General features: G+C 35.2%; 1 protein-coding gene across 2 annotated transcripts in view; it reads left to right on the top strand.

The window, feature by feature from the left end:
• The window catches only part of LOC306660051 (cytochrome P450 2C18-like), a 132,983-nt gene that overhangs the window by 23,455 nt on the left and 84,619 nt on the right, over positions 1-24,909 (top strand). The window contains exons 6-9 of one of the 2 annotated variants that reach the window (XM_079138131.1): positions 1,362-1,503; positions 4,336-4,523; positions 12,949-13,090; positions 14,896-15,273. The exons of the other annotated variant lie outside the window; for it this stretch is intronic. Coding sequence (XP_078994257.1) covers positions 1,362-1,503; positions 4,336-4,523; positions 12,949-13,090; positions 14,896-15,077 — 654 coding nt within the window. The 3' untranslated portion in view covers positions 15,078-15,273. Of the gene's footprint in view, positions 1-1,361; positions 1,504-4,335; positions 4,524-12,948; positions 13,091-14,895; positions 15,274-24,909 lie in introns of those variants that run through there. 2 annotated transcript variants of the gene reach the window in all.

Below are 24,909 nucleotides of genomic sequence, written 5' to 3'. Positions count from 1 at the left end.
CATATTTTATACCTAATTCAAGTTTTAGGGATATTCTAGGTTTTCAACTTTCTGTTAGTTGATATTTTTTTATTAAAACAATTTTTTAATTCTACAGACAATATTTAAAATTCATCTTTGTTGGTGACATGTCTGTGTCAATTAATACATTCAATCCTAAATCAAAATTAGTTTTTCTTATCAAGTACTACTATATCTCATTTTGCAATGTATGAGAGCTCTATTGAGCCTGCCCCTTATCCTCAGAATGTGCATCATCCCTATGCACTCCTTAATTCTAAATGAACGGTTAATACCTAAACTCTGTATCCAATTTGTTCTGTCTTGTTCAATTTGTATCTTAAGAACAGGGTAAATTTCAGTAATTCACTCTTGTAAGTTTTTCCTAAGCCAAGATACCTGTCACCTCACATCTGGAGTACATTCTGTCTTTGTCATTCATTCCCTTTTTGGTTGTTTATACTGTGCTGCCACATTAGCTTTTGCACATTTTCCAATTCTTAATGAATGTATGGGAACTCCTGAGCCCAAGTGAATTATCAAAAGAAATGTGCATATTCTTGATTTGTTTTTTTATCTTCCATGATATAGCCCTAATTTACCAATTTACCTCTTGCTATCAATCATGATCATTTTTATGTACAAGTTAGAGAATACTCTTTGTCAGTGCTTAAGATAGTGAATTTATTGATCTTACATATAAGGAAGTTTTGTGTTGGGCCACACTAGGGTTGGTACAATAGTCCAGAGACATTGGAGACTCAGGTGTCTTCCATTTTCCTTCACCATATGTCACAGCAGCATTTAAACTGTCCTGCTCAAAACTCATAATCAAAGTTGGTTCACAATGTAACAATGTTGACAGGTGCTGGGACAAAAGAAACATCTATTCTTCATAAATCACCCAGTTACTGGTAGTCTGTTGTAGCAACAGAAAATGAACTAAAACATTGTACTTAATATACTAGTTTTTATCTTCATGCTTAAATCTTGCAATCTCAAAAATATTCTTGTCATAATAATTTATGTGTATTATGTATATTACATATTTACCTAGAAAGAAGGAAAGAAAAATGGCACCAACAGTCTTCTGTTTCTGTTTTATTAATTAGAAATACTTTGCATGTCATTCCTATTTGCAAAAAGGATGGGGAACAAATCTTTCAGCAACAAGGGGTAAGAGGGTAAGAAATGGAAATTTGTTCAATTAATTTCAAGTTTAGCATCCCATGCAGACTCATATTATAAATTTGTATTTTTTGTTTCTATTTTCTATTCTTTATAACCACCTGCTTTCTTTTAAAATTACTATAATTACATGCTTAATTAATTATGAAATAAGTGCATTGAATTATTCCTAGGAGAAGGACAATCCACAGACTGAATTTACCACTGAAGCCTTAGTAAACCTTGTGAATGATCTATTTGGAGCTGGGACAGAGACAACAAGCACCACTCTGACATATGGTCTCCTTCACCTGTTGAAGAACCCAGAGGTCACAGGTATGACTGCAGGTGGTCAGCAGGGCTCATTTCACAAAAGAAATATGGGAAGACACTGCTAGTGCCCTCATCTATTTCTCTGAAAGAAGTGCCCATATTGAAATTTCTGTGCTGCCAGTTATATTTGTCCAAATTTCGTGAAGGAATATAAAAAAGAAATCATGGCACAGTAGGGGACAGTGACAGAGAAGTGAAGGACAGCATGGGCAGTAGCAAAGCAGTGGAGCTCTGTTCATGTCTGGATTCCACTGGGAAGTGATCTGCAGCATGCAACAGCCAGCATGAGTTGGCCTAAAACTGCATATTGGTCTTTCCACGGAAAATCCACTTGGAATATTAGGTGTGTTCTTGCAAGATTTCTGTGGAAATCTTTTCTTATTCTGAAAATATGCTCTAGTGCTAGACAGGGAGAATAAAAATTCTTTATGTGCATGTAAATAGAAATTTTAGAAATTTAATGAGGTTGCAGTTGTATTATTAGTGTCTGAAAAGACTTGTAAAAGGTTTGAAAAATAACCTTTTTTTAAGTGTTGCTACTTAGAAGATATGCGTATAGGAATTTTATTATTTCAGAAGTTTATTTTTATTAATTTTATTTTTCACCACCAACTCTATTTATAAATGTACCTTCAAAGAGTGCCAGCAATGCATAGCAGAATAGAAGCAAAACACCATCTTTTCCTGTTCAGAACTACATCAAAACTATTATATGGGAATTGCAAGTGAGAATTAGTCCTATTAAGGTGGAAGAAGAGGAGTAAAGGACACAGCATACAAAATTCAAAAATTTCTGAAACACAGAGGCAAAAAGAAGGAGCAGAACTCTGCAGAGAGGATCAAGCTGTAGCCGATATGTCAGAAGAAGTTTTATTTGTGTGGAAAAGCCAGTTTAAGTACCACAAATTATCCATGAAGTTCAAGATTTAGAAGCACCACATGTCAATCAAGTTAGGGGAAAATTGAGGCATTATATAGGAGCACCTCTATGCTCAGGAAGAGGACAATCCACAGACTGAATTTACCCCTGAAGCCTTAGTAAACCATGTGAATGACCTGCTACAACTCCTTTGAGCAATTAAGTGTTTTCCTCTCATAGGAAGAGAGGTTTAAACTCTAGAGGAACTGAAGCTAAGAGGTTGTGCAATCAATTTTAGAACATCAAAGTTAAAAAAAAAAAAAAAAGTAAAGTTAAAAATCACATAAACTTTCAGAAATAGATTCTACCTTGTATAAGGAATTATGAATCAGAAGGACATCAGAGTTCTAAAGAGCAACTGTTGTTTTGTGTGGTAATGAAAACTGTAAGAGTCAATTGTGGTGGCACAGGCTTATAATCCCAGCTATTGGGAGGTTGAAGCAGGAAGTTTAGGCAAATTCAAGGCTAGCCAGGACAAACTGTCTGAAAATACAACAAAAGGACTGTGGTGGTGGCTCAGAGGTAGAGGGCTTCTGGGTCAATCCCCAGGAAAAACAAAATAAATAAACAAACCCCCCCACCCAAACCAACCAGCCAACCAACCAACAAACCCAAAAGAATCCCCCAAAAAAAGTCATAAAAAAGAAAGGGAACATGATTTTAAATCCATGTTTGCTACAAAATTTATTTCCCTATTTCCTTTCACAAGAAGATATTAGAGCATATGCTCCATCCAAATATTTAAAATCAAGGCAGAAGCAGTCACAGATTCCACGAATGAGGGAACCTTAGGTATAAAGATGGGAGTTGAAGGGAGTCTTCTGGACAACAGGCCTAGGAAACAACCAATTGTTCATATTAAGTAGACAAAGCACATGTGATAGAAGATCAGGAAAAAGAGTCTGAAGTTTAAACATTAAGAAAATTATTACTATGATTTGGAAAGTGTAACATGACAATTTGGATACAACATAAAATAAGAATCTAGAAATTTATGAATTGGTATAAGGTGTTGAAAAATAAGTGAAACATATGCAATTAACAAACATACACAGTTACCTTACCAGTGAACACTGTTTTTAGGTAATAATTGTGTAAATAAAATATATTAATATAATGAAAAATTGTGATCAAAATAAATAGGAGTACAGAGGGAAAGTATGCGAGGGGTGTGGGCGTGCATATTTATTCATGGTATGTATTTTGCAAGGAGTAGAGATGGATCTTAATCTTTCTATCCAGTATGTCATTAGAAATTTTCGAAAATTGGAAAAATCAAGAATCCAAGATAGAATATAATTTAGAAATGTGAACATTTTACAAGATACTTCTTCAATGATTCAAAAAGACTACTTTTGAAGAATGAGAGATTGAAAAGGGTTCCACTGAAAACCACACACAGACTTATATACAAAAACAAAAGCACACACATGTATACATACAAATAGATTCATGAGTAGAATTTAATTTTATGATTGTTTTTTATTTTGGCATAGAATTAATGTTTATACCTGTCTTGCTTTCAGCAATGATAATAATTAATTACTTATGAGATAACCTGATATTTTGAAACATTTTATCATTTATATTTATATTTGATATAAGCTAGAATGTTAAGCTTATATAAATTTGTAGATATGTTTTAATACCTCATGTGTAGGAGTATATGAATCATACATTTATGTATATTCATGTATGTAGATTTGTATGTGTATCAGTATTTGTTGATGGATCTTGATAAATAGATATAAATAGATACATATAGTATCATGGTGATCTTTTTAATTCCCAGAAGTACTTGTTGCATATTTCTAATACCATTTGGATACACCCATGTTGCTTTACATTAACTTGAATTATTTTAAGAAATATATTATTTGTCTCTTTTCCATTAGTTCTTATTTTTATCTTATCAGAAAAAGTCCAGGAAGAGATTCATCGTGTGATTGGCAGACACCGCAGCCCCTGCATGCAGGACAAGAGCAGTATGCCTTATACAGAAGCTGTTGTGCATGAGATTCAGAGATACATTGACCTCATCCCAACCAGTGTGCCCCATGCAGTGAACTGTGACACTAAATTCAGAAACTACTTCATACCTAAGGTAAGATTGTTCTTCTCACATTGAAGTCCACAAATTAGCATTATGGTCCCAATCCTCTGCCAACTCAAGGGAGAGAAGTACAAAGCTCATCCAATGAAGCACCTTGATGGTCTCAGTGCTGGACAGACTAGGTCATGAATTTCCATAACTGTTCCTGATATCCAGCAGTGTGAATTTTGCATATTTGTTCTGCTTCTTCAAGATTGTTTTTTTCTACACTCAGCTCTTTCTATTTCCAAGGTGAGTTTTGGAATCATTTTGTTAATTTCCAAAACCACTCTCCTGGGATATTTTTCAGCATAATATTAAATCTGTAGATCAACTTGGAAAGAATTGACATCTTAACATGTTGAATATTTCAGTTAATCAATATTGTATATGTTCTTATTTCCTTTTGTTTTCTTTATTTTTTCCAACGTTTTGTTTTCCATGGAATGATTTTATGCATTTTGAAGGTCTTAAAAAAATTTATTTTGTATTATTATATATTTTTTGTGGTGCTAGGAATTGAACCCAGGGCCTCCTGCATGCATGGCAAGCACTCCACCAACTGAGCTATATCCACAGCCCCAATCGATTTTAATTAGTTAATTAATGTTTGAAAGCTAATATAAATTTTACTGCTTGAATAATATCTTTTCCAATGTGATGTTCCAGGTATTTGGGCATATTGCTAGTTTTATTTTAATGACTTTATATCTATAATTCTTAGTAACTCTTCAAATCATTGCTAATAATTTGTGTTTAGATCCATTTGGAACTTCTTATGTACCTTACCCTGCTATCTTGTTAGTATTTGTTTTATTTATTATTTTCCATTCCTAGTGACCTTAATTTCTGTTTCTTACATTATTGCACTGGCTGGGATTGCCAGAAGAGTGTTGAACAGAAGTGGTGTGTTAAGCAAGCTTTTAATTGTGTTTTAATCCTAGAGGGAGGTGAAGGTTTAGCATCATACTATTGAGTGTGATGTTTTATGTACATTTTTGCAGATATTCTTGACCAGATTAGAGAAGTTTTCCTTTTCATATTTGTGTTTGATATTTTCCTATACTATATCATTTTTTAAGAGTAACATAGTGTTCTATCAAATAGATTCTCTGCATCCATTGATCATGTGTTAATGGTCATGTATTCTGTTCTCCTCTCCACTAAATATGCATATTGTACATAAAGACACACAGCAGTATTTGTTCTTCTACATTTTGATATAGATTTTCTTCTTCTCATATTTTTATCAGTGAATTATTGTTGTGATGGGAGTTGTTGTCACATATATATGCATGCACACAATATAAGAATATAATTTGGCCAATAACACTCCCCAGGGTTTTTATAATATTTTGACAGATTCTACAGATTCTTCATCAACTTTTCCTCTTGATTTTTCTTTGTCATATTTCTGTCAAATAATGCTGACCTCATAAAATAAGGGAGACTGTATTTCCTTCCTTGAAACTACTTTTATTATTTTTCTGTCCTCCCACTTTCTTTTTTTTCACTCTCTTAGTTGTATCTTTGGAATGCCTAATAATATTTGCTTAAGTACATTTATGTAAGCAAAGTTGCAATTTCAGACGATGCTCACCTTTTTCCAGAAAGAGTTCCTTCCTTCCCTACTAGATAGTCAGAGTGCTATAACACCTCCTGCCCTGACTCAGAGTTGTTGACTAACAGGGATGAAAAATGACTACAGTTATGAGCCAATCTCTCATGTCCCCCTAGCTGTGTAATCTTGGAAACAATTTTGATCACAGCAACATTCCAATGAGTCTAACATAAAGTTTCTTTATTTGGATGTTCTGGTCAGTATGCTCCTAACTACTCTAATTCCCTAAAAGTCAGAGCATATTTCTAAAGAAATTTACAAAAGATAGAACTGAAAGTGGTGTTTTCATGGTGAAGAAAGAATTATGATATTATTAAGATTAGAAATATTGTTTTCTTCTTCTGGTGAAGAGGGAATGGAGAACTTTCCTGAGAGGTGATGGGGCTTGAACTGATGATGCAAGATTTCATACAAGGGTTAGATTGTTTTACATTCAATTTGTTTTCAGCAAAGAATACAAGCAGGAGATCATGTTATGCCTAATCTCTGCTGAGTGTAGAGAGCCCAGAGACCAAGGAAATGAGCTTTTCCTGTCTGCATGGTAAGATGAAGGAAATTGCACCTGCATAGCTTATTCTAATGACCCTCTTATTAATTATAAAAATAAGGTCTGCTATCACTCAGTGAGATGGACAGTTATCTCATTCTAGACAAAGGTTTCAAAAACATGCAGTCAAGAAATGCTAGCCTCTTCAACAAATAGTGCTGGAAAAACTGGAAATCCATATGCAGCAAAACGAACCTAAATCCCTCTCACCCTGCACAAAACTCAACTCAAAATGGATCAAGGACCTGGGAAGTAGACCAGAAACTCTACACTTAATAGAAGAAAAAGCAGGTCCAAATCTTCATCATGTCAGCAGAGGACCAGAATTCCTTAACTGACTCCCAAAGCATAAGATATAAAAGCAGTAATCAATAATTGGAATATAATCAAACTACAAAGCTTTTTCTCAGTAAAGGAAACAATCAACAATGTGAAGAGAGAGCCTTCAGAATGGGAGAATAATCTTGCCACACATACTTCAGATAGACCCCTAACCTCCAGAATCTATAAAGCACTCAAAAAAATTTACACCAAGAATACAAAAAACCCAGTCAATCAATGGGCTAGGTAATTAGAAGATACTTCACAGAAGATCTACAAGCAATTGACAGATATATGAAAAAATGTTCAACATCTCTAGTAGTAAGAGAAATGTAAATCAAAAGTACCCCAAGATTTCACGTTACCCGAATTAGAATGTCTATTATCAAGAACAAGCAACAATTAATATTGGCAAGAATGTGGGGAAAAGGTACACTCATACATTGCTGTTGGGGTGGCAAATTGGTGCAACCACTCTAGAAGTAGTATCGAGATCCTTAGAAAATTTGGAATGGAACCACCACTTGACCCAGCTATCCCACTTTTTGACCTATACCCAAAGGACCTAAAATCAGTGTAGTGCAGTGACATAGCTACATCAAAGTTTACAGAAGCTCAGTTCACAATAGATAGGTTGTGGATCCAACCTAGATGCCCTTCAGTATAAGGATGGATAAAGAAACTATGGTATATATACACAATGAAATATTATTCAACCAAAAAGAAGAATAAAATTATGGCATGTCCAGGTAAATGAAAGGAGTTGGAGAATATCTGCTAAGTGAAATAAGACAATCCCAAATACTGAAAGGCTGAATGATTTCTCTGATAAATGAATGATGACACATTATGTGGGGTGGGAAGGAGGAAAGAATGGAAGAAGGATGGAAAGTATAGAGGAAAATGAGGGTGGAGAGGGTGTGGGGGAGGAAACTAATAGAGTGAGACAAACATTATTACCCTATGATTACACAAATGGTATGACTCTACTTTGTGTACAAAAAGAGAAATGATAGTTGATTCCATTAATGTACAATGAATTAAAATTTTAAAAATATAAAAATAAAAACAAGACATATCAAATAAAGTATTAATATTTTATTTTTTTACCAATTCACATGATTTTATCAAAATAATATTTGAATCTAAATACTAGTATTAAATGTGATTTAAAGATTCTAATCCATCTTTTTTTTCTTTCTTTCTTTTTTTTTTGGGTATTTGGGATTGAACCCAGTAGTGCTTTACAACTGAACTGAACCAGGCCCTTTTAATTTTTCATTTTGAGACAGGGCCTTATCAAGTTGGTTAGGTTCTCACCAAGTTTCTGAGCCAGGCCTGGAACTAGGAATCATCATGACTCAGCCTTCACAGTCACTGAAGGTATAGGCGTGCCTCACTGTGCTTGACTTCCTATTGCTTCATAGTTCATAAGCCTAGAACACATAAATTAGGATGTCATTTAATTTTTAAAAAATGCTATATATGAACAGGTGAGAGAGTGGATTTGGATGGGTTGTGATTTTAATTATTGGTCTGAACCCTTTCCACAAAACATTATGAATGATAAAATTGTTCTATATCTCTGCTGCCCAATGTTAGTTTACTTTAAATTTGTTTGATTTTTTATTTAACTTAATTATTCACTAATTAAATTTAAATGTGTGGCTTGAGGTCTTTGTGTAGGACAGGCTTTTCCCAAGTAAGATTATCTCAGTTGTTTCCCAAGAAGGATTCAGTATCTTTCATTTTTTTTGGATGAATGGTGACAAAATATTCCTAGATAGAGGCAATACATCCTAGTGTTCTATAGCACACTAGGATAACATTACTGTACAGCCTTTGATTATGTATCTTATAAGTAATGAGGACAGCAGTTCAAATATGACCAAAGGAAAGGTAACATGATGAGAATGCTACTTATGTTGATTTGTTCTTTACATTCATGCAATACATCTTCACACCATAAATAAGTACATAATTGAAAAAGAAATCCTCCAATCCTAAAACCCTAGAACACACAAAAGTGTATTCTGGTGCTGTCTCATTGACTGACCAAAACTAATAGAATTGCAGTGAATCATTGACATTCTTTATTTTATTCTATTGTCTATCAAATATGTATTTATTTTGCTAAAAATATTCTTTTATTTAATTCTATGATAGTATTCTACATTATACCATTGAAAGTATCATGAATATCCACATTGCATATATCATGTTGCCTTTCTAAAATGTTAAACAGTGTGACAATGGAGCAATTGCACCTCTAAGACAGAGGTTCATACTTGAGGGCTGAATCAGACACATGGCAGGCAATAAAACTGACCCCTTCAGACACACACACACACACACACACACACACACACACACACAATTTTGAAATGGTTGATGAAACATGTTGAGAAGGATGGCTTCCTCTGAGATGTGGAAGGGTCAATGATGATTACTGCAGTAAGAGCATGTCTCTCTTGTGTTGGGGAGTTCTGATTTCTCAATGAGGAAAATGCAGAATCAGGATCACAGTTGCATATACAGGGCAACAGGTGAAAGCAGTGTCACTTGTGTGAAACAGTATTTCTCCTTTGTCTTCTAAACAAATCAGGTACTGCCTTCTGTCAACTGTATCCAGAAAATGGATATCAGGCAGCTACTTAGAAATGCAAGTCACCTTGAGGATTGCAAGTTCAAAACCAGCCTCAAGAGTTTAGTGATGCCCTAGCAACTTAGCAAAACTCTATCTCAAATATTAAAAAATAAAAAGAGATGTGGCTGGGAATGTGGCTCAGTTGTTGCAGCTTCAGTTCAATACTTGCTGTAAAAAAATATATATATATAAATATATATATAAATACAAATATGTATATATATATAAATACAAATATGTATATACAAATATGTATATTTGTATTGTATGATGTAGAAATTCTAATTTCTGGTGTACATTCCAAGTGCAAACCGGAATGTCCAATGTGTGCTCATTACATGTGTAACATAAGGCAGTACCTGAATTTTATTGTTAATACAAAATAACAATGCAACAGAATACCTTTAATTTGCGTGGAATAAAAGAGCAACAAAAGAAGTTACATAAAGCCATTGACCACAGGTTTATTTGTCTTACATCCATAGAACATTTATGAAGGAACATATCACTGATAGGTGGCAACAGTGGTTTCTGAAGTATCCAAATGGGTTCTGTGGTAAAGCAAGAGGAAAACTTAATTTTCACCGTATATTCATTTTGATAAAATTTCTTATTCTATATTTTTATTTATTTGTTATTTTAAATTATACATGACATTAGAATGCATTTTTGGTGCTCTTCAACAGAAGAATGGATAAAGAAAATGTGGGATATAAATGCAATGGTATATTACTCAACCATGTTCTATTTTTGACGGAGTTCTAAGTAATGAAATACAAAATAAATTCCCTACTTTCTTTTTCTTCAGTGGTTGTGATCAAACTCAGGGTCTTGTGCATGCTATGCAAGTATTCTACAACTAAGTTACATCCCCAACCTACAAATGAATCTCTTATGTATACAGCTCAATGAGTTGGGACAAATATATGCACTGCTGTAGCCACAGAAAAATTAAAATATAAAATATTGCTGGGCATGATAGGCCATGCTACTCAGGAGGCTGAAGCAAGAGGATGGCTTGTGCCCACAAGTTTGAAAGCAGCCTAAGAATCACAGAGAGATACTTTTCTATGAATATAGTATTTCCATCACCTCATAAAGTTTCTTCATCCTCCTTTTCCAGTCAACCACCACGAGGACATAACATTTTCATCCAAATTTCTCTACTGATTTCTGTACCTATGGTTCTGATTTATCAAGAAAGTCATACAATAGAATATGACATAGAACACCACATAATCAAATCATTTATCTCTGGCTGTTTACCTTCATTTTTTTTTCTCCAATACTCTTCTTATTGATACAAATTTTTAAAATTTTTATTGGCATTCAATAATTGTACAGAAAAATGTTTCATTGTGCTCAATTGATACTGGCACATAAAATAATTTGATCAATTTCATTCCTCAGTATCTTCCCATGCCCTCCCCTCCCCTCCCCTCTTCCTCCTCCTAATCCCCTCCCTATACCTTACTGGTATCCCTTATGTTTTCATAATTCTGTTTCTTATTATACAAGAATACATTTTAGATTCATTTTCATTCACATGTATTAGTAGTTCATTCCTTTTATTACTAAATAGCGTTCCATTTCAAAGAATAGCTTAAATACTTTATTCACTTATAAGGCTTTGGATAATTTTGGTTGTTTCTGGTTTTTGGCTTTTTAAATATAAGCAATATGAACATTTGTGTAACAATGTGAGTTTGATTATATTTTAATTTCCATTAACTAATTACCTAAGATGAATATTATTCCATAATTTTATGACTTTATGATAAACTAACAGAATCAATATTTTCTTTTATAATTTGCCATTTATTTGCTATGTAAAAAATATTTTCCCTGCTCCAATTGCACAATTTGCCCTTACACGTTTTCAAGAATTCTAATAGTTTTTGCTCCTACAATTAAATTGGTGATTGATTTCAAGTTAAATATTTATGTCTTGGAGTAAATGATCATGTAATTGTTTCCTTTCTTTTCCTTTCCTTCTTTGAGACAAGATTTCTCTATGTTTCACAGGTTGGCTCCAAATTCCTGGCTCAAGCAATCTTTAGGCCTTAACCTCCTTAGCATCTAGGGCTATAAGTACAGGCGACCATGTGCAGCCTATTTGTTTCTGTATGAAAAGTGCTCAATTGATACAATTTTTGATATTATATCGATCTTTACATTCTCAAGAAACGTTTGTATCTTCAGGGTCCAAGCATAATTGAATACACCACTGCATTTATTCTAAGTACTTTAAGTAGAATAATAAACTGATACAAGCATATCCATGTTAACAGCAGCAATATTCACAACAGTCAATACATGAACCAGCTTGGATATCCTTCAACTGATGAAAGAATAAAGAAACATGGTACATATACACAATGGGGTTTTATTCAACCATAGAAAATGAAATTACATAATTTTAAGGAAAAGAGATGGAAGTTGAGAGCATTATTTTAAGCAAAATAAGTCAAACTCAGAAAGTCAAGGGACACATGCTTACAGTTACATGTAGAAAAAGGAGGGAAAAAGGAAAAAAATCTGTGGGTGTATCATTAAAATTTAATAAAGATCAATGAAGAAGACAAAAGGGACCAGGGGGAGTTTGGTGTGTGAGAGAAGGGGAAGAACAAGGTATTGACACTGACTAAGTTACAGTGTTATATTATGTGCAAATGTGAATTTAAAACAAAAAATCCCAGTAATATGTATAATCGTAGTGAACCAATAAAATATGGGAAAAATAAACATTTTTGCATACTGATTTTCAGCAAATAGGAACATTTGGAGTATTTTGTCAACAAATTTTTGAAAAATACTTTTTTCAAAACTTATCATCCATATTGTATTCGGAAAGATCCCCCAGAGTTCTCAGAAATCTCAAATTTTGTAATAATGTTAAATACATTAAGTTGGCTTCTGCTGTACTATTTATTATCTTAGAAAGGTCTTATAAAACTATCCTGGATATTTAAAAAGCCACAGACCCATTTTAAAGCAGAATCCTATACAAGATTTGTGAAAACTGAAGTTATAAAATAGAGTATTCATGAAGAGCAGACATCAGCATCCAAACATGATGATGAAGAGAAAAGGAAGTTTGGTGCTCAAGTACTCAAGTACTCCCTATGTCAAATGCTACTGGGCATACTTTAACAATGTCCTAGTCACTGGCATTAAACTTGCATTTTATTACTTGTTTGGTTAACTGCTCTTCTTTGGAAAAGGGCTTCTTATCTATAGATCATAATGTTTGGGCTAAGCTCTAAGTCTTCTTTGGTTTATCTGTGTGTGTTCATTGCAGGGAACAAGCATAATAACATCACTGACTTCTGTGCTACATGACAGCAAAGAATTCCCCAACCCACAGAAATTTGACCCTGCCCATTTCCTGGATAAGAGTGGCAAATTCAAGAAGAGTGATTACTTCATGCCTTTCTCAACAGGTAATAGAAATTTATTTCCACTGGGAGTTCAGTGGATCAGACACCTTCATGGGATCAGTTAAACCTGCATAATGCTCATTTTGGAGCTGGTAGAAATGTTCTTTGCACATGGTCAAGAGCAACACTCCTAGTGCTCATACACTGTCCAAGATCAGGCTACAACATCATTTCTGGGTTCTCCTAATGCGGCTTTGGGTTAATTGACCTACTTCTTCCAAAGTATGAAAACTACAGAGAGGGTCTATTGAGTCATGCCTCAAAATACAATACTGTGTCTCAGACACTTCTCAGAAGATGAAATTCATCTCAACTCTTCTCATCTTCCCTGTGAAAAGTATCTAAATACACAACTTTGGTGAGTACCTTCCATGGGGTGGCTCTCATTCCTCTGATGTGCTCTGGGTATGGTAAGTATCCCCAGCACACAATAGGGCAGCAAATGTGTCCCACACTTCAGTTAACCAAGCAGACTGTTGAAGAGATTGTTGTAATCCAATATGACAAGTCTTGTGGGAGAAAGAATAAAGGATTGGCTGTTCATGATGGCAGAGGGAGAAAATGCCTCCTGCCTGTTCTCTCATACCACATAGTGAGGCATCAAATGGATTGAGTGGCATTCAAATAGAAGAAAGGACACTAGAGCTCCCTTATAAGAGGCAAAGAAAATGAGCTAAAGCGAGACAGGGCATGGGCATTTTTACAGAGGCAATTGACCATAGGAGTAGGATATTTGCTTCTGGTTAAGGATGCCAGAGCCTTCTGACTGGTGAATGACGGTCAGCAAACCTTGTGAGTGAGGCACATTATGGTTTTAGGACACCAGAGCACCCTGATTTCCCTACATCTACTTCATTTTTGGAACAGAGGAATCTTCACCCCTGATGTGCTGAATCTCTGACATATATGGCCCAAATGTTTCTTTGACACTTCAGTCTTGCTCTTAGGTTTTGCACTACAGATACTCATATGACAAAGATTAGCCATTCCTTAATGAAAATCCTATTTCAGAAGGTTAGAAAAATAGTGAGTAATGATTTATATAATACAAACTTCACTGCTGAGTAAAACCAAAGAGGATAAGACTCTAGAGCCTGGTGGAATCACAAACAGTGTTAAAGAAAATAACATTTGATCTAGGATCTGAGAGAAGTATGAAGTGGATCCTGGGCAAAAGGAGCAGAGTGAGATAAAGCTTGAAACTGCATTCTATGTTTAAGGCTGATGAGGCTCATTGGATCAGAAGAATGGGAGAAGAGATCATGAAAATCAGACTGGGAACAGGGAACACAAGTAATCAGAGTGTGTTTCTGGGAAAAGATTGATGGAAACATGAAATGTCAAAAAAAAAACAGTTTTAATGTGGTATGGTTAATGTATGTCGTGGAAGAAAGCTGATGCTCAATAAGTATTGATGGAATGAGCAGTGCTGATATATTATTAAGTGGATAACAGGCATGTTCATCCTTCTCTCTAATCAGCTGTCATTTATATTTACTCATTTAAAAAATTTAGTTGTTAATGGACACAATAACTTTAATTTTTTATTGATTTAAATTATTTTATTTTTATGTTGTGCTGAGGATCCAACCCAGTATCTCACATGAACTAGGCAACTCTACTACTGATCTATGACAACAACCCTATAATTATTCTTGGTCCATCTATCCATCCATTCATCCGTCCATCCATCCATCCAATAATTTATGAATTGTCAATACATTTTTCTAGGACCAGACAGAAATATAGTGTTCAAGGAGAATTTACCCTCTCTCACTTTTTTTTTTTTTTTTTTTTTTTTTTTTAAGGAAAACGGGTTTGTGCAGGAGAAGGTCTGGCCCGCATGGAACTGTTCTTATTCCTGACCACCATCTTACAGAACTTTCACCTGAAATCTGTGGTGGACCCAAAGGATCTTGATATCACACCAGTTGCCAGGGGGCTTATCTCTATGCCACCTGCATACCAGATCTGCTTCATTCCTGTCTGAAGAAGAGCAGTGTCCTTTGGCTGCTGCTGTGCTGTCCTCTGGAATCTCCTCTTTGGAGCATGCTCCACCACCTTCCCTGTCAGGCATATCTCCTCTGACCTGCTTCTCCCCACCTCATTCCTTTGAATTCCAGTGAACATCCAGCCCCACTGGAGAGAGTGTCCTCAGTTTTCAGAAAGGTGTGCTCCTGTTCCCTTACTCCAACACTTGCATTACCCACTCTGCATTTTAACACAAATGTGGTTTTTCAGTATGCCATCACTTTAAACCAAGGAGAATCTGGGGGACATTATGGGAAGTGCAATAAGTCATGCACAGCAAGATAAAGTAACATGATTTTAATTTTTGAATAATAGAAAAACAAGAAACTCTTAGATTAGTAATAAGTAATGGTTGCTAGAACTTGGGATGGTAAGAGTATGAGTGGATGCAGAAAGAAGAGAAGGTAGTTAAAGTTTCAAAGTTTAGAGTAGACAGGAGGAATGAGTTCTGAAGATATAGTGCAGAACATGGTCCCTATTATTAATAATGATTTCTTGCATACTTGAAGATTCCTAAAAGGGGAGGTATTAAATATCCTGCCCATAAATAAAGGACAAATGTGTGAGATAATGACTATGTTTATTATTCTGATCAGTCTTCGTTCCATGTGTACATATATCACAATGTACCTCATAAATATATGTGATCACTACTTGTCAACTAAAAAAGATATGGAAGTAGATTAAAAATTAAAATGCACATGAAAACTATATTGTTTCCATTTTTAATAATTTTCATTGGAAAAAAAATACATTAATGAGGTGTTTACAGAAGTGTGGAACAATAGGCAGCTTTATACCTGACAGAACAATGTTTCAATATTGCTAGTCTAATCATCTTACCAAAATTTATAATTTTCCCTTCACCACCATCTTCCCCATCATTCACCTCTGGTTCCCCTGCCCTCCTTTAGCCCTTTCCTCTTTTCCTTTTACTTACTCTTTCTCATAATTCTGTGAGATAGTACTTGTAATGAGTCACCATTACTGCCTCAACAAGTAACACAAATATAATGACTGAAAACAACACACATTAACTATCTTAGATTTCTGGGGATGAGATCTAATATCATCTCCACTGTTGTAAATTGAGTCTGTCAACTAGTATAGTTGTTTTTGGGCCTCTAGGTGAGATACATGTTCCTAAATTTTTCATCTTGTAGAGATTGCCTGCATCCCTTGGCTTCTGAGTCCTTTGTCACATTAATTCAACCTCAGTGTCCACATCTGCTACCCCCTCATAGCTTCTCATTTTTCTTTTATATAATCTTTGCTGAATCCAGGTGTGATGGTGCAAGCCTGTAATCCCACTGGATTGCAAGTCTGAGGTGGAATGTTCACAAGTACATGGCCAACCTCAGCAATTTAGGAAGGCCCTAAGCATGTTAGAGGGATTCTATCTTAAAATGAGAAATAAAAAGTGCTGGGGATGTGGCTCAGTGGGTAAGCAGCCTTGGGTTCAATGTCTGCTACCAACTCCCAATGCAATCAACAAAAACCTTGTTGATTGAATTGAACACACCTGCATACTACAGTAGAATCTATCCATGTTATGACCCTGGACATAATCACATCTACAATATCACTTTTATCATGTAAAGTACCAAATTCATGGTTTCATAGGTTTCAAGGATTAAGATGTAGATGCTTTGGGATGTGAGGTCATTATAAAGACTATGACATTATTACTACCAAGATAATTCAGACAGACTTTTCTTAAGTATTGTGTTTGGATTCACATGTCAGAACAAGGAGGGGAACCCCAGAGCCATCTGGCTATAAAACTAAACTTTCCTAATCATGTGATGGTAGTTCTTTCTGTGTCTTTTAAGGGTTTTTTGGCAGGTAATGATATACTGATATATTTGTTAGTATTTAATGGAAGGAGAAGATAGTTTCAGATTTCAAAGAAAAAAAAAAAAACAGAGTTCACACCATGGATCAATATTCAGCAAGGAATGCAATTTCTTAAACACAGCACAGTAGACTAAAATGTACTAGAGATAGTCCTTTAGGATTTTATTTTATTTGGGGTACAGAGGGTTGTTCTAGGGGAGTTTATCCACTGAGCAACATTCCTAAACCTTTTTAAAATATTTTATTTAGAGGAAAGTTCTCACCGAGTTGCTTAGGGCCTCTATAAATTGCTGAGGCTTACTTTGAATTCATGATTCTCCTTCCTCAGCCTTCTGAGTTGCTGGGATTACAGTCACTCACCTCCCTGCCTGACTGCCTGAAGGATCCTAAAAGAAACTATTTAAAATCTAGAAACCTAGGCTGAGTCAACTTTCGATTATTTCATAAGGAAATATCAGTGATATTTTGCCTGTATTGGATTTGTAGTATTCAGAGAGAAAGAGAGAAAGAAACAGAGAGAGAGAGAGAATCAAAGTGCTAGATATAGATAGATGATATACTGGTGACAAGGAACTTATTTGAGAAATTGACTCATATCTTTGGGAGAAAGAAAAGTCCCATGGTAAGTGATCTGCAGTCTGCAGAACAAGGACAACCAGTGGTGTGACTCAGTCCATGTCTGTTGGCATGAGCATTGGCAGAGTATTGCCATTTGAAAACCACTTTACAGACATACCCAGAAATTAGGCTCTTGTGTATCACTTAATCCCATCAAGTGGCAGTCTAAAATTAATCAACATATCTCCCCAGCACATTGTTCCCCACCCTGAGGGGAGGGTTCTTTGAAAAAAGAGAGAAACACAAGACAAAGGCGAAGCTGGATTCTGGCTCAAAATTTCCAAGAGGGTGGTCAAAGTGAAAATCTCAGAGGATGTTAAGGTTGGTCACAGTAGGAGAGATGGGCTCTAGGATTCCAGACCAAGTAGAGAGAAAGAGGAATAGAAAATGAAAGTATTGAAATTTACTAACCCCTTACTCTTTTTGCTTGCTCACTGATCTGTCAATTGGAGTGGCATAAACCTGAAGCAGTTGTAACTCTCAGCTTCCCTTCTCACTAGTACAAGGTAGGATGGAATTGCCAGTACTGTAGGTGGAAGTTTGTCTAGACAGACATGATTGAGAAACTCCCAGGGTGGAGCTGCTACAGAAGAAAATGAAGGGAATTCCAAAGTTGTGTCTTAAGTCTAATAAGGCCTCTGTGGTTTTGTTGGGTGATACCTTCCCTGGAACGATGAGACCAACACACACTTAGAACCTAGAAAATGATGATTTATGCTGGGAGACTGGAAGTCTGGGGTCTCCCAAGAATTCTGCTCCTGTAGGAGAGGAGTCAATCCACAAACTCTGCTGCCCACAAACAAAGACTTCCCAACTGAGTCCTTGAGTGTGTACACACCCTCCTGTTCAGTTTCCCATCTCTCTGAAGCTGGTCATGTGAGCTGCCAGATTCAAAGGGAAAATGAGTTGGATTCCCCTTTGTAAATCCCCCTGGGAAATTCCTTGTGTCTGCTTCAATCATGCTCTACGAGATACACTCTAGACTACTCATAGGCACTCGTGGGAGCACTATGGCAATGTTGCCATGATCTTCCAGGCTCCTGCAGCAGAAAGCTGCAGTGTGGCCTCCTCAAGATGGTGCCCAACCTCAGCTTTCCATAGCCAGTTAACAAATACAGAGAACTTATCAAACACCCGCCTCCTCATTAAACTTTTCAACTAACATTCTTGGGTGTGTGTCACCTGTTTCTATCAGACTGTTAAAAAGTAAGAGAAAATAGTTAAATGTTACTTTCTTAAAAATTTTTCCTTTACCCTCTAACTTCTCTTCCCTGCTTCCAAAAGGCCAGTCAGGAGTTCCTCTCCTCGGACTCCCATGCCAGCCTGTAGCATAGCACTGGCCACACTACTGTTTCATTGACTGTTAATTCATATTCCTCTCTCTGAGAGGGAAGTTCTGTTTCTTATTCACATTTGTATCCCTGGATGTGAGTTTGGTATTGATACATATAAGAATCTTGGTAATGCTATTGATTGAACTGGCTTTTCAGGTTCAATGAGAAGAGTCTTTTTAGAATTGGACTTCTAGGAGTGCCTAAGAATCTCTGCAGGCTCAGGAAGCAGAATTAGTGGGTGGAGACTCAAAGCCACTGAGAAAAATAACTAACACCCTGGACATTGGTAATAGTGCCTCTGACCTCCAAGAAAAGGCTGTGCTTATAGCCCAGAGTAGTCTCCATACATAGCCTGCTCTGGTCTCACTTGAGTATTGATGCAGAAATGAAAACAGAGCTTGCTTGCCTGCTGAGAAAGCCATGAAGTAGTCATTGTCCTCAAAGGTGTCACTTGCATGCAGAAAGAAGGCAGGGTCAAACTTCTCTAGACTGGGAAACTCCTTGTCATCATGCAGGACAGAAATCATACATGGTATTGTGTCTGTTCCCTGATAAACTGAGAAACAGTTTTGTAAACTGAGTTTGTAAAGCAATCATGCAACTTGAAAAAAATTGGACTTCCCTCACTTAATCTCGTTTTATAGATGAGTAGAGTGAGACACAAAATGAGAATATTTTTGTTCCCTGTCACATAATAAGTTAATAGCAAGCCCATCTAGTTTTAAATCATGCAATGCCTGGTCCCAGGCACTGTTTCATTGACTGAAAGGCCATCCTCACCAGGGTGTAGGCTGACACCAGTAGTTACTGTGCACATCAAGTTAGCTTACTGAAGTGCATTGCTCTACACAAGTAAATTGCAATATTGTGTAACAAAGCTGATACAACTGAAAACTGAGCTTTTCTTTCTTTACTTTTTATTTTCATAGAATCAAGTTTGAGGCATTCTTCCAACCTCAGCTTGAACAACCTAGAATTCTCCAAGATGAGAGAAACTGGTACACACCTACTGCCATGTTTCCTTAATAACTACATCATCGTCTTTGTAGAAAGCAGTTGCGATTTCTAAGTTTTTCAGAAATTCGGAGTTATAATTGGCACATCCTACTTTTTTTAACATAGATTCACTGCTCTCAATGTTCTTCTGTGGACTGAGTTTTCCTGCGTACCATTATTTTTTACGTTGAGTTTCATTTTCACTTATCTTTACTTTTTTCTAGTTTTCCTAGTGATTTCTTCTTTAACCTATTGGTTGTCTAAGAGTATGTTCTTTAACACTCACATTTCCTTGTGTTGCTGGTTTTTAATTTCATTCCACACTGATCAGAGAAAATACATGATTTTAATATTTAAATACTTGAGAATTATGCCTCATCTACATATGGTCTATCCTGGAGAAAATTCTGTGTGTACCTCAGTTAAATGTGTATTGTATAATTGCTAAGAAAAGTGTTCTGTTATGTGTTAGTTATAGTTGATAACTGGTAGTATTTAAATTTTAACATTTCTCCAGATGCTTAATACCTTATAGAAAGTTGAGTGTTGAAATGTCCCACTTCTATTTTCCATTGTCAATGCTTACTTTACAGTTTCAGGCTCCCTTGATTGTTACCTATACAATTATAATGTATGTTGTAGGTACATTACCTTTTTTTCTAATATAAAATATTCTCATTTCTAATATAAAATATATTTTATATTGAATTTGTTCTTTTTAGATATACATGACAGTTGAGTGTATTTTGACATTATATACACATGGAGTATAAATTATTCTAAGGAGGTCCCAATCTTGTCCTGACTATCTATTTATTTGTGAACACAGGAATGTTATGTTTAATTCACTCTACTGTTTTTCCTATTCCCAATCCTTCTCTTTCCTTCATTCCCCTTTGTCTAATCCAATGAACTTCTATTCCCCACCCCCACTTTATTTTGTGTTATCATCTGCATATCGGAAAATCATTTGACCTCTAAACAAGTATTTATTAATATGGATTTTGTGATATTGCTATGCCATCTCCCTATTTGGTTACTAATTGCACAGGAAATCATTCATTTTCTAACTTTCAACAGAATTGTGTTTGGTATGAGTGAGTCTCTTTTACACTGCATATTACTTCTATAGCTTTTTTTAATGGTGTGCCTAATACTTTTCCAATTGTAGGGCTTAATGATATTAATAATTTTCTTCTCCTGCAATTCTATCTTATTCTGCATGACTTTTACACTTTTTTCCATATTTCTTCTTCTGTTGACAAGTTTTATTTGATCACTTTGTTTATATTGCACTTTTTGATTCCCCCTTGGTTTTTCTCTGTATAATTTTTCAAGTTATTTTTTAGTAGTTACCATGGGGAATACTGTTAACATCCTCAATTAACAAATATCTAATTTGAAACGATTCTCAGTTAGTTTTCAAGTACATACAGATTATTCTGCTCTGATCCAACAGAGTACTTTCTCCTTGTCTTCTTTTGGTCATAAATTACGACTTTTTTCATTTTGTGCCCATAGCATATGTCTTTAATTTTTTTTAATTAAATTCATTGATATAATAGAGAAAACAAAAATGGGTTAAATACAAAGTAGAATGTTATTGATATTTAAATTCATTGGCAGAGCTACAATTCATCAGGGCTAATTCTTAATTTTCAAGTGATTTATTTCCTTTTTTTTTGCATTTTATTCTCTTTTTATTGGTTCTTTTTAGTTATACATGAGAGTAGAATCCATTTTAATATAATTATACAAACACTGAATATATTTTATTCTAAATGGGATCCCATTCTCATGGAATAAAAAATGGTGGGTTTTGCTGGTGTATTTCTATATGACACAGGAAAATTATGTCAGATTCCTTTTGTTTCAGCAACAAAGCTGAGTTGCATAACATTTCTTGTAGGAAAGTTGTACACATGATGAATTGCCTTACCTTTTGTCTTACCTTGAAATATCTTAATTTCCCACATATTGTGAATGGATAGTGTTGGCAGGCAGAAAAGTCTTCATTGACACTTTTCCTGTCAGCACTTTAAATCCATGTTGCCACAGATTAATGCCCTCCATAATTTCAGAGGAAATAACAGCTGTCACTTTTATGGAAGATCCTCTATGTGATGAGTCACTTCTTTCTACTTTCAACAGTTTCTGTTTTTGATTGTTAAGTGTATTTAAAATATGCCTTGATATGAGTCTCTTAGGCTTTATCCCACTTGGAGTTTAATTTCCATCTTGAGTAGAGTCATGACTTCCCTTAAATTTTAAAGTTTTCAGCCATTATTTCTTCAGACAGAAGCTGCCTTGTCCCTCTTCTCTTTCTGGGACTTCCATTAAGGATATCTTGCCATAGTAGGTGGACATCCATAATCCCCTTGGTTCTCTTCACTTTCTTTTGTTCCTTTTTCTTTATGGTGTTCATACAAGGATACTGCTCTTGTTCTATCCTTATGTTTGGTCTTCTGTCTTTCCTTCATAGAAGTCTGCTTTTGAACATTTGTGCTGAATAAATTATTTTATATATTGTATTTTTAATTTTGGAATATCTGTTGGTTTCTCTCTTTAATTTCTTTCTCCACAATTGATATTTTGGCCTTTTCACACATTGATTTTGTGTTTTTTTTCAAGTTTACTTTTCAGAATACAAATAATTCTGTCAAGTAAGTTTGATATCTGATCTCCTGAGACGTGGTTTTTGTCAAATACTTATTTTAGCTATTTATGGACTTTATTACTGACTTTTTTCACTGCATAATTTTTATAGGATATTTAAAACTTTGGAATCTGTTAATTCAAAAAATAAATTATTTTTATTCTTCCATTGATACAATTAATATAACATTTCAAGAAATGTATTTATTTTCATCTGTGATCAATTGAATTTCTATCCCTTTATGTCTATAGCCAATTGGAGACCTGTTAAATGTTTCCTTACATTTTTACACCCAATAAGTAAATGAATTCATTTTATTTCTTAAAATTCTTCACTTAGTGATTCTAAGAACATTGCCTGTGTCCATGATTTTTAAACAATAAATAATGTCTGCTCCTGTCCACCAGCAATCAAAGTCATAACTTAAGCAGGGCATGGTGACCCACCCCTGTAATCCCAATGGTTTAGGAGTTGTAATCGCAGAGACTCAAGAGGCTGAGGCAGGAGGATAGCAAGTTTGAGGGGAGTCAGTGCATCTTAGGAAGACCTGTTTCAAAATAAAATGTAAAAAAGTGTTGGAATGTAGCTCAGTGGGAGAATTCCCTGGGTTCTATCCCCCAGTACTACAAAGGAAAAAGAAGTCACAACATTGATGTTTGAAGAAAAAAGTCCCCATTGCACAGTTGGAGGCCAGCAATCTGCACAGAAACAGTACACTATCCCCCACACTGCCTCCCATATTGCTGGGTGTGAGAAATGTTAGCTTTTGTGTAAGATGCCCAATGTACTGACATCTGTCAGACACTTTCTCCATCAAGTAGTTGCCAGGAAGATGCACATATTTGCCTAGATTTTGGAGCCCTAAAATAATTTCTCCAGATTGATTGCACATAGTCAGTGGTTGATATGCTTTAGAGACAAATTTCTGACATCTGATCTGCCATCATTGTGACATTACTCTAGTAATACCACAAAATCATATGAATATTTCAATCTCTGGTGTGGAATGCATTCCACATAGTTAAGTTTTCTTTCAACAAACTTGATTTAACCTAACAACTATGATAAGCTACATGCCTGTAACTGTTCAATCTCCAACTTCACTTCAATAGGTCAAAATATTAACCTTGGTTTGTAAATGTACCACTTGAACTAATTTTATTTTGACTTAAGCCTTCAGAGTAACTCCATGAGCTCAGAAAAGAACCTGAGGTTGGCATTACCATGAAAGACTGTCTCTCTCTAGTTATTACACATTTTGGGAGGGTTTACATCTTGCTAGTGGGGCTGCTTTAGAAAACATTGGACACACTACAGGTGATCTGGAGGTTAAAAAGCATTATCAATTTAATGCTAGGCAAGAAATCTGTTTTAAAATTATATATATATATATATATATACTGTGTGTGTGTGTGTGTGCATGAGTGTGTGCATATGTGTGTGTGTGTGTGTGTGTGTTATGTTAATTTTCTCCTGTACTCAGTACTTAATTATCAGTCTTGTTGACAATACCGTGTGGCATCACCTTCTCGGTACTAAACTTTGGCTTTCTCGTTGGAATAACTTCTACATATCACATTTTGGCAGTTGATGCATCAACTGCATGACTTCAACTTTGAGTGTCACTTCAGTCTGTATTTTCCTCTTATTGTGGTATTTGTTCCCTTGACCAAGTAGCAGTGGCCTCCCACTGGATCACCATAATGGTGGCATATCTCTGTGTGTTACTTCATTATTGTGCACTAGTAGCTAGTTCACTATTTTAACTTCATAAGGGGTTTGTAGGCAAGATTGAGTCCACTGAAATTTTTGGCAAAAGGGGTAATTTGCAGACCCTTGATTCAGGCTTATAAGATCTAGCATGAAATGTCCCTGTTTTTCCAATTCCTTTTAATTTTCTGCTTCTCTGGAAATAAAAAAATATATATAGTTATTAATGTGCTAAGTAAATATTTGTTTTATTTACCATAAATACATGTAGTCTCTCTATGATTGCTTCTAAGACTAGAACAATAGCCCAAAGCATTAGCAAATTGAGTACTTTCCATTTTTCCATACTTTCAAGATTTAGCATATAATCTTCATTTTCATGATTAAAGTCTCATATTTCAAAATAATATTTACTTTACCTCCTCATCATATCTATGATTTGAAGAAGGAGAGATGAAGAAGGAATGAACCACAATAGTTTTAACTTTCATCTTTTTAGGAAATAAGTGACCTCATGAGACTTAGAAGTAAAGAGACTCATAAATGAAAATTTTAAGCAAAGAAGGAGTAAGGTAAATAATATGACCTCTGGTCAACTGACAGCAGTGTGTACCATACCA

This window comes from Sciurus vulgaris, assembly GCF_902686455.1.
Source record: "Sciurus vulgaris genome assembly, chromosome: 4".
In the NCBI taxonomy this organism is placed as follows: Eukaryota; Metazoa; Chordata; class Mammalia; order Rodentia; family Sciuridae; genus Sciurus; species Sciurus vulgaris.
This window is presented reverse-complemented; position numbering and strand designations above follow the sequence as displayed.